The sequence below is a fragment of the Petaurus breviceps genome, unplaced genomic scaffold, assembly GCF_028583685.1.
Source record: "Petaurus breviceps papuanus isolate PSGF00001 unplaced genomic scaffold, PetGlider_PUasm1.0 91041, whole genome shotgun sequence".
Lineage (NCBI taxonomy): Eukaryota > Metazoa > Chordata > Mammalia > Diprotodontia > Petauridae > Petaurus > Petaurus breviceps.
The window spans coordinates 10,276,456-10,289,605 of record NW_027187400.1 but is presented as its reverse complement, the minus strand read 5'-3'; the positions used below and the strand labels follow the sequence as shown (position 1 = coordinate 10,289,605).

The 13,150-nt window shown below is 44.2% G+C and overlaps 1 protein-coding gene across 2 annotated transcripts in view; it reads left to right on the top strand.

The window, feature by feature from the left end:
* The window catches only part of EPHB2 (EPH receptor B2), a 257,539-nt gene that overhangs the window by 190,741 nt on the left and 53,648 nt on the right, over positions 1 to 13,150 (top strand). For both annotated transcript variants that reach the window (XM_069078481.1, XM_069078482.1), the window contains exons 4-5: positions 1,931 to 2,086; positions 7,425 to 7,760. In XM_069078481.1, the coding sequence (XP_068934582.1) occupies positions 1,931 to 2,086; positions 7,425 to 7,760 (492 nt within the window). The remainder of the gene's footprint in view (positions 1 to 1,930; positions 2,087 to 7,424; positions 7,761 to 13,150) is intronic.

The window sequence follows — 13,150 nt, the reverse complement described above, 5'->3', positions numbered from 1 at the left end:
TCTGGGTTTCAAGCAAAAGGCAGAATGGGGAACCAGCAGAGCTTTCTCCAAAACAAATCTGTTGCTTCTGCCTGGGAAGTTGGGAATAGAAAGAGGCCTGCTGCCTGAAGGGAGAGGCAGCGGGTGGAGTTTGGAAAAGGCAAGGAGTCCCCCCTGTGCACTCGAGGTTCCTGTTTATTTATTGAGATTGCTAGAACATGTGTCACACACGCCTAGGAGTGCTTTGGGGGGCTCTGGGGGAGCTGGAGAGATGGCACGCTTCCTTCAACTCAGATGCTACCCTCTACTGTCCATGGCCGGTGTTGCGGACAGCCTGGCCTGGCCAGCTCCGAGGGGACATCCATCCATCTTTGGGGCTGGAGAGCTTCCCAGCAGTCCTTGGGAACCTGGGCCCTTAGGACCAAGCTAGGGCTGCTGGAGCTGCTCCTGGGGAGGGGTGGAGGGGTGGGAAGAAAGGGAGGGGAGCAGAACTCCCCAGCCTCCTCCATCCATTTTTAGAAAAGAATTCTACCAAAGCTGATCTCTTCCAAGACTGGATTGGCTTTTATTGAAGACTACAAGCAGGCTGGGGCTGGACCCTGTCAAAGAGATTCCGAAAAAGGAGAAAAGGATAAAGATTTAAGGGGAATGGGGAAGAGTTTGGAGTCCAAGGACCCGAGTTCCTAGTCCACCTCTGGCACTGCTATGTCGGCCAAGTCACTTAACCCCAGAGGTCTCAGTTTCCCCATCTGCAAAATAAAAGAGTTTTACCAGACGGCACCAGAGGTCTCTTCAGTTCTTATTCTATGGCCCTACAGTCTTTGTAAGCCTCAGTTTGCTCTTATAAAACCAAGAGTCTGGATTCCCTACAGTAACAGGAAGGCCACTGTTTGGATTTAGAGGCCCTAAACTCCACTCCTGGCCCAGTTCCTATTATCTGTGTGATCTTAGGCAAATCAACAAGCCTCTCTGGACCTCAGCTCCCACATAAACAAGGAGGTTAAATAGAAATGCAAATCTGTATGTACTAGAAATATTTAATAAATAAATATTTATATAAATATAAATATTTAATAAATAAATGTTTCTATCAATGTAAATCTTCAATAAATAAATATTTCTGTGAATGTAAATATTTATCTAATGTAAATATGTAATGGATAAATATTTATCTAATGTAAAAATTTAATAAATAAATATTTATGTAAATGCAATATTTAATAAATATTTATATAAATATAAATAAGGAGGTTTATAAATAATAAAATAAGAAGGTTAAACCAGATGGTTCTTAAGAGTCTTTCCCAATCTAAGGCTTTTCATCCTTCATATGTTTCAAATTTATAATGGAATGGGGTATAGAAAAAGTTCTCACAGACCTTCAGGTGTCTACCTGGGTCATCCTAGTTCAAGCTAGAGGGAACTTCAGATGCTGTCTAGGTCTAATCTAACCTCCTCGTTTTACAGATGAGGAAACTGAGGCCCTAAAAGGGTTAACAGGATTTTTTCCAAGGTCAGAGGTGAGATTTGAACTCAGGTCTGTGAGCCTTGATCCAACAGTCTTCCCACTATCCTTCAGGACCTCCCTAAGGGGAAATGTAGCATGATAATCTGAATCACAGTCAAACAATAGGCATTTCTTAAGAGCCTACTATGTATGATCCATGGTAGGCATTGGGGACATAAAGACAAAGAATGAAACCATCCCCATTTGAAAGGAGTCTACATTCTAATGTGAGTCCCAGGTCTGCCCCATGGGACCTTAGGCAATTACCTTCTCCTCCCTGAGCCTCAGTTTCTTCCTCTGTGAAATGGGAATAATAATTCTTGTATCACTTGTTTTTCCACCTAAGATTTCTTGAGTTTCCCCAAAACACATACACACACACAATCAGTCCTGTTCCATTCATTCCTTTCTCTTTGGGTGACTCTCATGTGTTTTCTCCTCTAGGCTGCCCTTCTGGGACCTTCAAGGCCAATCAGGGGGATGAAGGATGTGCTCACTGCCCCATTAATAGCCGGACCACTTCAGAAGGAGCCACTAACTGTGTCTGCCGTAACGGGTACTACCGAGCCGACCTAGACCCACTGGAGATGCCGTGCACCAGTACGTTGGGGGAGAGGGGCATTGGGAAGACATATTACTAGCTGAGTTCACCCCGAGAGGGGAGGTTGGGGGGAGAGGGAGGTCAGGGAGAATCATTTCCTTGTGAAGCAATTGCCACCTGAGACCAATCACTCACTCACATACCACCCTGAAATATTTTTTAGCTTAAATTCATTTTTCTTAAGAAGTCGGAGCCAAATACCTGATGGAAGAGGGATGACCCTTTCCTTTGAGACATGAAAGTAATTTCTGAGTGGAAAAGGCCCCTCGCCGGGGGCTCGTGCACGTGGATGCATCATGTAGCCACAATCAAAGCTTATTTAAGTTCCAAAGAATTTTAGAACAGAGAATAGGAGAGATTAGGGAACAGCTTAGTTCAGTTTGGCTGGAACCGACAGTGTGAAAGGGAATAATGTCTGGAAAGGTAGACTAGAGTCCTAGAGGGCCTTGAGTTCCAGGCTCTGGAGTTACTACTATTTTATCCAGAAAGCAACACAGAAGCGGAGAAGCTTTCTGAGCTGGGGATCTCTAATGATCCACGTCCTTCTCCCAGCTCTGACATCCCTTCATTTATTTTGGTCTGTGGATTTCCCCCTCCTTAGACAAAAAAAGAAAATGTTGTGAAATTACTATTCACCTTAAGTGAGCTCAATTCTGTATGATCCAGCTCTTTAAGGCAAGCAGGCCAGGGAGTTTAGCCTCTGGCCCATGTGGTCTCAGCCACACACTTCCATCTCTGGCTTACAACTGGAGTTATTGACTAGCAGGCATCATATCTCTAGGGTCAGCAGAGAACCTTGACTGAGCCTGTGTTATCAGTCCTTCTGGGATACCTGGCAATTATATGGTGCAGTAGATAATGAGCTGGGCTTAGAGTCAGGAAGACAGACCTGAGTTCAAATCCAACCTCAGACAAATACTAGCTATGTGACCCTGGGCAAATTCCTTCTCCTCTGTCTATCTGTTTCTTCAGCTGTAAAATGGGAACCTACCTCACAGGGCTGTTGAGTGGACCAATGAGAAGATATTCATAAATCACTTAGCCTAGTGCCTGGCACTTAATAAATACTTATTCTCTTCCCTTCCCTGCAGTGGAACTGCCTCTCACCTTCAGCCCCTCTTAGAGAACTGGGTGAGGGATGTGCCCATAATGACCTTCTGTGTTGATTACCCAAGCATTCATTGGGAACAATTAAGAGACAAAGATGTGATCCACAGTCAGACTCAGTCCTGAAAGGAGGGCCCCTTCCGGGGACTCAGTATTGTCTCTTCCTTGCAGCCTTCTCTTAAAACCCAGCTGCTCCTCAGAGGGATCACACATCAGGCCCTTAGCATAAATTATTTTGTTCAACTACTTTCCTCTGGGAAAAGAAAGGGAGTACATTCATTTATTCGAGCATTTATAATCCAGTCAATCATCAAAGATTTATAAGTGTTTATTATGTGCCTAGCAGTGTGTTAAGCACTTCAGAGTCAAAAACAGCCCCTGCCCTCGAGGGGTTTACATTCTTTTGTGGAAATTCCATGTAAATAAATAGACAGATTCATGGTGCTTAGACCCTCTGGTGCATGCTCAGTACCTCTGTGCCCTCTCATCTTACACCATCATTATCTAGGCCCTTCTGATGGCTGTCCCTGGAGGACCTAACCAAGGCCCTTGCTGCCTTTCTGTAGCTCCCTTAGTATGGTGGGAATACCCACTTACTTAGCATTTTGGCTCACCGTTGGTTCTCGCTATCTGAACGGCCTCCATCCACGTCCCCAGTAACATCCTTTATACCACTTGATTACAAACCATCGTTGGCACAAAGCTCCAGTCTGTGTCCACCCACCAAGCATCTCTGCATTGTGCTTCAGAATATTTGTCATTTCAACTCAAGCATGAAGGCTGCTGAAGCATGAGGGAACGTGGACTCTCCGTGTTAAAATTTGTTGATTGAGGAGAGAAAGCTAAGCATGGCCTGATGTGAACTCTAGGTTTGGGGAAAACAGATTATTTCAAAGGGCTCTGAGAAAAGTTCGAGAGGAGCCTGTGACCCAAAATTTCATAGGAGAAATCATCTTAGGGGGATGAAAGAGAAATAAATCTGATAAGGAGGAAGGGGTAACCTTCTCTCAAAATACCAACTTCTCTTTAGAGGCATCTTGTCGTTCAGTCACATCTGACTGTGACTCCATTTTGGGGGGGTTTCTAGGCAAAATACAGAAGCAATTTGCCATTCCCTTCTCTAGCTCATTTTACAAATAAGGAAACTGAGGCAAACAGGATTAAGTTACTTGCCCAGGGTCACACAGCTAGTATCTGAGGCCAGATTTGAATTTATGAAGATGAGCCTTCCCGATTCCAAGCCCCGTGCTCTATCCACTGGGCCACGAGTGGCTGTCTGAGAAGCATCACAAGGCCCTTAATGGCCAGTTTATACTTTTCAGTGACATGTAGAGAATATGGAAGCAAGCATGAACAGAGGATGAATACAAAAGCACAGCATAATCTCCTGGGGATAGTATTGAGAGACCTAAAGCTTAGAATGAATGAGCTGAGGCTGAGAAGGAAGGTCGGGGCCAACAAAAATGTTTGCTTCTTTTTTAGACATATTAGGGAAAAGAGGAAGCTCAGAGAAGAGAGAGGCCCAGTGGGAAGATAAAAACAGATGACAGAGAAAAGGTGGAACTCCTCAGCCCTTAATCACGCTTATATTTCCTCTGCCAAGGATAATCCTTGCACTGAAGAGAACAGAGCAAGAACAACTGATGAGACCTGCACCCACAAGAAAGTAGGGAAATAGGAAGGGAGCATCCAGCCACCTTTGGTGACTTCAGGTGGCCATACCTGGTGAAGCTGCTTTCCATGGTGCTGAAGGAACAGAGCTATTATGAAGTACCATCTATGATCTTTGAAACAATATGGAAAAATAAATAGGTGCCATGGGGCTGGGAAAGGGCTAGTGTTTTCCTGATTTTCTGAAAAAGAGGCAAAAGTGAACTTTGAAAACTAAGTTTGAACTCATTTTCAAAATTCTAGAACATAGAAGGGATGGACAAAAGGGTGGCTAGTTACCATGTAGAAAAGGAACCAGTGATTGCAAAAGCCATCAGGGCTTCCTTGGGACAGGTCATGCCAGATGAAATTAATTTCCTGTGTTACAGAGACTAGATAAATAGATGAGGAGAATGCTATTGATAAAGATTGCCTGGCTTTTAAAAAGCATTCAGCAATGCCATTCATGATATTCTTGTGGATCCAGTGAAGAGATGAAGGTTGCACAATGAGTTAACTGCTCATGCCTCTTTGAAGATCTCCATATTATAATATTTGTTCTAGGTAGCATCTCCAGAAGGGCATTAATATTAAAGATGGCTCTTGCCATAAGGAACAGCTTGGACTCATTGAATGTAGAGCACCGTTTCCCAAATTCAGTCTAGAAAGATGTCTTCTCTCCATCCATTTTTGGCCATAGCTTGTTACCCATCTGCAGGGTTTAACCAAAATAGATACATTGATGATCTTAAATGGAGTGCCTGTCCAGCTCCAGATCAAAATCTAGGTAATACGCGTTCTTTATCCATTTGGTTTTTCCAGTATGGATGGCCAGACCAGTTTTCTTTTGAGTGACCACAGATCTCATGGTAAAACCTAGTAGTCCCTAGGGATCAGGGACACAGTGGCATAATATTATCCACAAACGAGAGTATCTTTAGAATCTTGGTGTCAACAGGAAATTTTTTTGCCTATTTGGAAATTCCCCATGACATACACATGTTGGTGGGCAGTCGTTCACATTCTGTGTGACCCTATGGACCACAGTATGTATACCAAGGCCTCTATCCTCCACTATCTCCTGAAATCTGTCCAAGCTCATATTCATTGCTTCCATGATGCTATCTCAACCTCTGCTGTCCCCTTTTCCTTTTGCCTTCTATCTTTCACAACATCAGGGTCTTTTCCAATGAGTCCTGTCTTCTCATTAGATGGCTAAAGTATTTAAACTTCAGGGTTTGACCTTCCAGTGAATAACCTGAATTAATTTCTTTAAGGATTTGACTGATTTGATCTCTTTGCTGTCCAAAACATATACAAAACCTAAAATCATTTTTATACAAAGGAGGGAGAGGTCACTCCTACATATCTAATTGACACAGTAGCTAGAGCACTAGAACCAGAATCAGGAAGGCCCGAGTTCAAATCCTGCCTGAGACAGTTGCTGGCCGATGTGACCTTGGGTGAGTTAACTTCTGACTGCCTCAGTTACCTCGTAAAATGAGAATGATGATAATAATAGCACCTATATATCAGGGTTGGTGTGAGGACCAAGTAAGACAGCATGTTTAAATGATATTGCATGCTTTAAAATGCTAGCCATTCTTTTTAGTGATGGGGATCGGGTACTTACAGAAAGCTTCATGGAGAAGGTATTCTTGGAGCTGGGCCTTGAAGGATGAATAAGATGTCACCTGGGAGAAAAGGGAGAGGGAGGAGGGGAGAGCATTCCAGGTATAAGTCAAAAGTTTGATGGCAAAAGGGGGGGGGGGGGGCGAGAAAAGCCAAGATGGAGAGAGAAGGGGAATTCAAAAAGGAGGCTGCTTAAAGCTTTTCTTTGTATTGAATAAGTCTTTAGGAGTGAACTGAGAGGAGTTAGCAACTATTCTCAATAGACTTTAGTTCAATAGTTATTAAGCACCTACAAGGTACAACACACTGTGTGCTAGATATTTGATATGTAAGGAAAAGAATGGAACATTCCTTGCTCTAGAGTTATTCTTGGGGGGGAGGGAAGGATAGATAAGTAAATAGGAATTCTCTTTGTGATTTCAAGCAGGTGACAATACTAACAAGTTAGGACAGAAATCAGTCAGTAAGCATTTATTAAGTGCCTACTGTATAGGTCTTGTGTAGGAAGTAACACCCAAACTGTGCTTTGAATGAAACTTGGGATTTCTAAGAGGTGGAGGTGATGAAGGAGTCCATTTCAGACATAAAGAACTATGTATACAAAGGTCCAGAGGTGGGAGATTGAATGTCATATATGAGAAATGATTAGTTAGCAGGCCACTTTGACTTGAATAGAAATAGAGTAATAAGAAACAAGACGAGAAAGGATCCCCATCCATTGTAAGGACTTTAAATGGCAGACTAAGGATTTGGTATCTTACTCTTGGGACAATAGGGAGCCTCAAAAGGGTTTTGAGTAGGGAAGCAATACAGTCAGATCCATGTTTGAAGGTTTATGAAGTTCTTTGTTCACATTGAGCAAACACGGTACACCAATCTGCTCAGTAGTGGAATAGGAGACCTCCTTCCCCAGACCAGCCACTAACAGATTCCTTTGTTTCTCCCCAGCCATCCCTTCTGCTCCCCAAGCTGTCATCTCCAGCATCAATGAGACGTCACTCATGCTAGAGTGGACTCCACCCCGGGACTCAGGCGGCCGAGAGGACCTGGTTTATAATATCATCTGCAAAAGCTGTGGCTCAGGCCGAGGTGCCTGTACCCGCTGCGGGGACAACGTGCAGTTTGCCCCGAGGCAGCTGGGTCTGACGGAGCCCCGGATCTATATCAGCGACCTCCTGGCCCACACCCAGTACACCTTCGAGATTCAGGCAGTGAATGGGGTCACTGACCAGAGTCCCTTCTCACCCCAGTTTGCTTCCGTCAACATCACCACCAATCAGGCAGGTAAGAAATTAAAACCCAGTTATGAGAAAGGGTCATCACTTATGTACATAAAGGTCAATCCCCAGGTTACCTTCATAACTAGGAGTCAGGATCCCTGGGCCCAGATCCAGGACCTACCACTAGAGAGTCACTCAATTTCCCTAAGCCTCAGTTTCCTCATCTGTAAAATGTGCCCAGTGATACTTTTTCTGCCTACCTCTCAGGATTGCCATGAGGAAACTGCTTTGTAAAGCTTAAAGCTCTCTTTGAATGAGAAGTTGCAAGATATATAGTGCATGTCATGATACATATTGAGATTAAGTTTTATTTATGTATTGTGCCGTGTGCTGGACCTTATGGCACCCAAACTTTGTTCAAATGAAAGTAGGGATGCTGAGAGGTGGAGGTGAGGAGGTGCCTTCCAGACATGAAACATCATGTGTACAAAGGTCTGGAGGTGGGAAATGGAATACATAGACAAGAAATGGCTGGCTAGCAGGCCACTGTGTCTTGAATGGAAAGTATATAAAATGATTCCACATGTATATTCAATATCACATTTCTTTCCTTCTCAAGGAGAGGGAGAGAGAAAATTTAGAACTCAAATTTCTTTAAATGAATGGTTAAAAAATGTTTAACGTAATCAAGAAATATTTAACAAGATAAATTTATTTTTAACAAGAAAGCATATGAATGGAAGTAATAGGAAACATTTCCCCTCCCTCTGAAATGAGTAGCCACTTCTAATAAAAGGGGAGAAATGAAGCAAAAACTACCAGATGCCGTATTTGTAGCAGCTTTCCGCACTTATAGTCTCCTGCCCCTCTTTCCAAAAGGCAATTTCTCTTTGGGGGCCAAGATTGGGCATTGCAATAACTCGGCATTTAGCCTGAGTTTAGGGTTGTTTTCATATATACATTATTATAGTCATCACGAGACAACTAAGTGAGCCATAGTGTACAGAGGGCCAGGCCTCAAGTCAGGAAGATTCATCTTCCTGAGTTCAAATCCAGCATCAGATACCTACTAGCTGTGTGACCCTAGGCAAGTCACTTAACCAAGTTTGCCTTAGTTTCCTCATTTGTAAAATGAACTACAGAAGGAAATGGCAAACTAGTCCCTCTGCCAAGGAAACCCCAAACAAGGTCATGGAGAAATGACTGAAATGACTGAATTAGACAGCCTCTCAGAACCCCTCCAGCACTAAATCCTACAAAAAATATGGGAGAGAACTTCTTGGACAGTTTTTATTATTAAGGGGTATTGATTTTTTATCACAGTAAAATAAAATTTTCCCATCTTCAACCCACTGACCCCAATTCACAAAGTCATAGAATTTCAAACTATGAGAAAACTTTCCTTGAGTGGACGCTTGGTACAATGGAAAGAACACTGGTTCTGGAGTCAGAGGACCTGGGTTCAAATCCCTCCTTTGGCACATAGAACCTGTGTGACCTTGGATCTTAACCTTTCTGGGCCTCAGTTTCCTCATCTATAAAAAAAAAAGCTTGGCACAAGAAATCCTCTAAGGTCCAAATATATATTCATTTTACCTTTCCCCCATGTTGCCTGGAATGTATATATGTTCATCTTGCCCTTTCCCCATGTTACCTGAGCTGTGTCTATGGACATCTTGCCCTTCCCCCATGTTTCCCGGATTGTATATATGGCCATCTTGCTTTTCTCTGTGGTTGCCCCATTCCATTGTAGAATATAAGCTTCTTGAGGTCAGGGACCATTTCATTTTTTGTCTTTGGATCCCCAGTGCCTGGGTTACCATGACAAAAAAAAGTCAAAGTATACAACTATGGTACCCTCATTATGCCTAAAGAAACTGAGTGAGTCCTCTAGTATGTAAGATGGACCCCTGCCCCATGGTGAACTTTGGGGAGAGCATGGTTAAGAGTTCAAGTCCCACAGGATGGATGGGCAGGCATGGATGGGTTGTGGTCTGTATTGTTGGATGGAACTCCCAAACCATAGAGATCACTGAGATTCATTTAAATACTCTCAGTGCCTAACATAGTGCCTGGTAGGCACATAGTAGGTGCTTAATAAGTGTTTATCAATTGGTCTGGTTCGTGTGGATAGTGAGTGTGAATGTAGCACCTCAGCATGGGGAACAAGCCTGCTTATGTGAATGTCTGCGCCCCTGTGAAGGAGTGAGTGTCACATACGAAAATGAGACTTAACAGAATGAAGCCATTCTATTTTGGGTCCAAGACTGATTAGAGACAGGGAGAGCTGACAGTTTTCCACAAACTTAGTTGTAAACTGTTGGCTAAGCTGTCTAATTTAGCGCTGATTTCACACCTCGCAATTAAGAAGCACGTTGTTCCGTTAACACCGAAGCTGTGACTTTGCCAGCTTGGCAGCCAGAGAGCCCGGGCCCTGGGCAGCTCCTGTCGTCCCCTGGGGTGCACATACAGGCTGGGAGCCTCCCAAGGCGCTCCAGAAGCACCTTCACTCCCTGAGGGCTCACACTTCCGCTGCCTGGGGGACAGCGCTCCCTTCATTAGCACTAAGCAGGCCCTGCCTGCTGGAGAATGCCCTCTTCATTGGAGGCCTGGGAATTCTTGCCTCGCTCTTCACACACTGGGGAGTCAGGGCTGGCTATGGATTCACTCAGTTCCTACTGAGGCTCTTGCATATAAGAGGGAGACAGGGGAGAGCAGATGCAGCAACCAGAGGTTGGGGAGGGAAAATTGGCTCCCTAAGTGTGGGATGCCAGTGTCCTCCTTCGGCCTCAGCAAAAAGACATCAGATTAAATGATGTGCCACTTTCCAAAGTTCTTTCATATCCATTTTCTCATGTGAACCTCACAAAAACCCAGTAAAGATTATTCTCCCAATTTTAGAGAAAAGATAACTGAGGCATGTGCCTGTCATCACAAGCTAATAAGAGACAGAGCCATGATTCAAACCCAGGTTTTCTGATTCATAGGCTAATCAGATGTAGAGGGGAAGAGATTTTAGAGATCATTCTTCAGTAACACCCTCATTTTCCAGGTGAGGCGACTAGATTCACCAGCTTCACACACATTATTAATGATACAGGCAGATCCTCTGACCAAAAGTCCAAAGCTCTTCACTACCAACTGCATTTTGAAAGATCTCAGCTTCAACATAGAATGTAGTGGAAGATGACCTTGGAACACAGAATGTCAGACCTTGGAGGGCCCCTAGAGCATAGAATTTCTGAGCAGAGAGGACCTTAGAACACAGAATGTCAGAGTTGGGAGGGCCTTAGAACACAGAATGTCAGAGCTGGGAGGGACCTTAGAACATAAAATGTCAGAGCAGAGAAGACCTTAGAATGTCAGAGCTGAGAGGGACCTTAGAACATAAAATGTCAGAGCAGAGAGGACCTTGGAACACAGAATGTCAGAGCTGGGAGGGCCTTAGAACACAGAATGTCAGAGCTGGGAGGGTCTTAGAACACAGAATGTCAGAGCTGGGAGGGTCTTAGAACACAGAATGTCAGAGTTGGGAAGGACCTTAGAACACGGAATGTCAGAACTGGAGGAGGGTTAGAAGATAAAAAATAGGATATTGGCACCAGAAATCACTTTAACATCTATAGTATCAGCCCTAGAAGACCATTAGAGACCATCTCATCAAGCCCCCTCATTACAGATGAAGGGCTTTGTGACTGGGCTAAAATGGCCCAGCCGATTAATGGCCATGCCAGCACTAGAACCCAGATCCCCAGCTGCCCAGACCAGTGCTGTCTCCCTCCTCAGCCCACTGTAGCCCATACATGTGTCTAGCCCTTTTAACTGTTCAAAGGGCTCTCTAATCTCCGATCTCATTTGATCCTCTCAGCAACCCCATAGGGCAGAAACATGGATACTCAATATGGGAAAGTGGAGCAAACTGTGGGGATGCTTCACTTTCCTGCCTCCCGGGACTGTGGTGAAGATCAAATGGGTCAGGGACTTGCCACAGTGAAAAGTGAGGGGAAGAAGAAGTAGGGGGCTCAGTAAAGGAGGCACAGGCCTAATGGGGCTCTGTAGGGACACACTATGGCCATAGAGAGAACCACATCATTGGCATCACCCAGCTCTCCTGCTTGCTAGCTGGGCGACTTTAGACAAGGTATTCCACCTCTCAGTCATTCAATAAACATTTTTGAAGCACCTACTATGTGCTAGGAATGGAGCACTTGGGATAACAAAAAGAGGTAAAAGACAGTCCCTGCCCTTCAAGATGCTCACAGTCTAATGGGGGAGACAATAAGCAAACAAACGTGCACACACAAGCTATAGACAGAATAAATAAGAACTAAATAGCAGAGGAAAGGCATGAGAATTAGGAAGTGTTATTGGGGAAGGATTCCTACAGAAGGTACAGTTTTAGTTGGGATTAAAGGTCAGTAATTGAAGCAAAGGACGGACACCATTCCAGTCACCAGGGACAGAGAAAAACGTTCAGAGCTCAGAGTGGAATGTCTTGTTTGTGGGGCAGCTAGGAGGCCAGGAGGGTATTACCTAAGGTTCGTTCCAGCTTTTACATTTTATGCTCCAAAATCCCTATATTCTAAGGGCTCTCCCAGCCCTGACACTCTGGGTTCTAAGGGCCCTCCCAGCTCTGACATCCTGTGTTCTAATGTCCCTCCCAGCTCTGACATTCTCTGTTCTAAGGGCCCTCCCAGCTCTGACATCCTGTGTTCTAAGGCCCTCCCAGCTCTGACATTCTGTGTTCTAAGGGCCCTCCCAGCTCTGACATCTTGTGTTCTAAGGCCCCTCCCAGCTCTGACATCTTGTGTTCTAAGTACTCTCTTCCATCCAATCGCTAACATTATATATTCTAAGGTCCCTAACTCAGCTCTGGCAGTCTGTGATTCTCCATGAGGTTTTTAGCCTTTATTAAGTGGCTACTTAAATTTAGTGCTGTTTAGCACATATGTTTGTATCATATGAACTGTCCCCAGCAATGATGATGAAATCGTTCTCAGATGCTTCTCTCTCAAAAGTCGGGAGGGCACCTTGACATTTCAAAGGTCACAGGTGAATAAGATTATGGACTTAGGGCTAGAAAGTTCATCCAAGACTGTCCTACCCCTTCTTCTTCAAGACATAGAAGCTTAGCCCTAGAGAGAAGTGACTTACCCAGGGTCACACAGCTCATAAGTGCCTGAGGCCGAATTTGAACCCAGGTTTTCCAGCATTCGAACCACTATAGGTGAAGAAACTCCCCCTGACTACAGTTCAAAGCCTTGTTGTATTCATCAGTCATAGTTAGAAAGAGTTTTAAGTTGGTACTAGAGTCACATGGTATGAATGAATAAATGACAAATTTCTTATACAGTTGCTATGCGCAAAGTACTGTGCTAAGCTCTGATCATACCAAGAGATAAAAGACATTCCCTTCACCAAAAGGGCTCACATTCTAATGGGGAGACAAGTCAT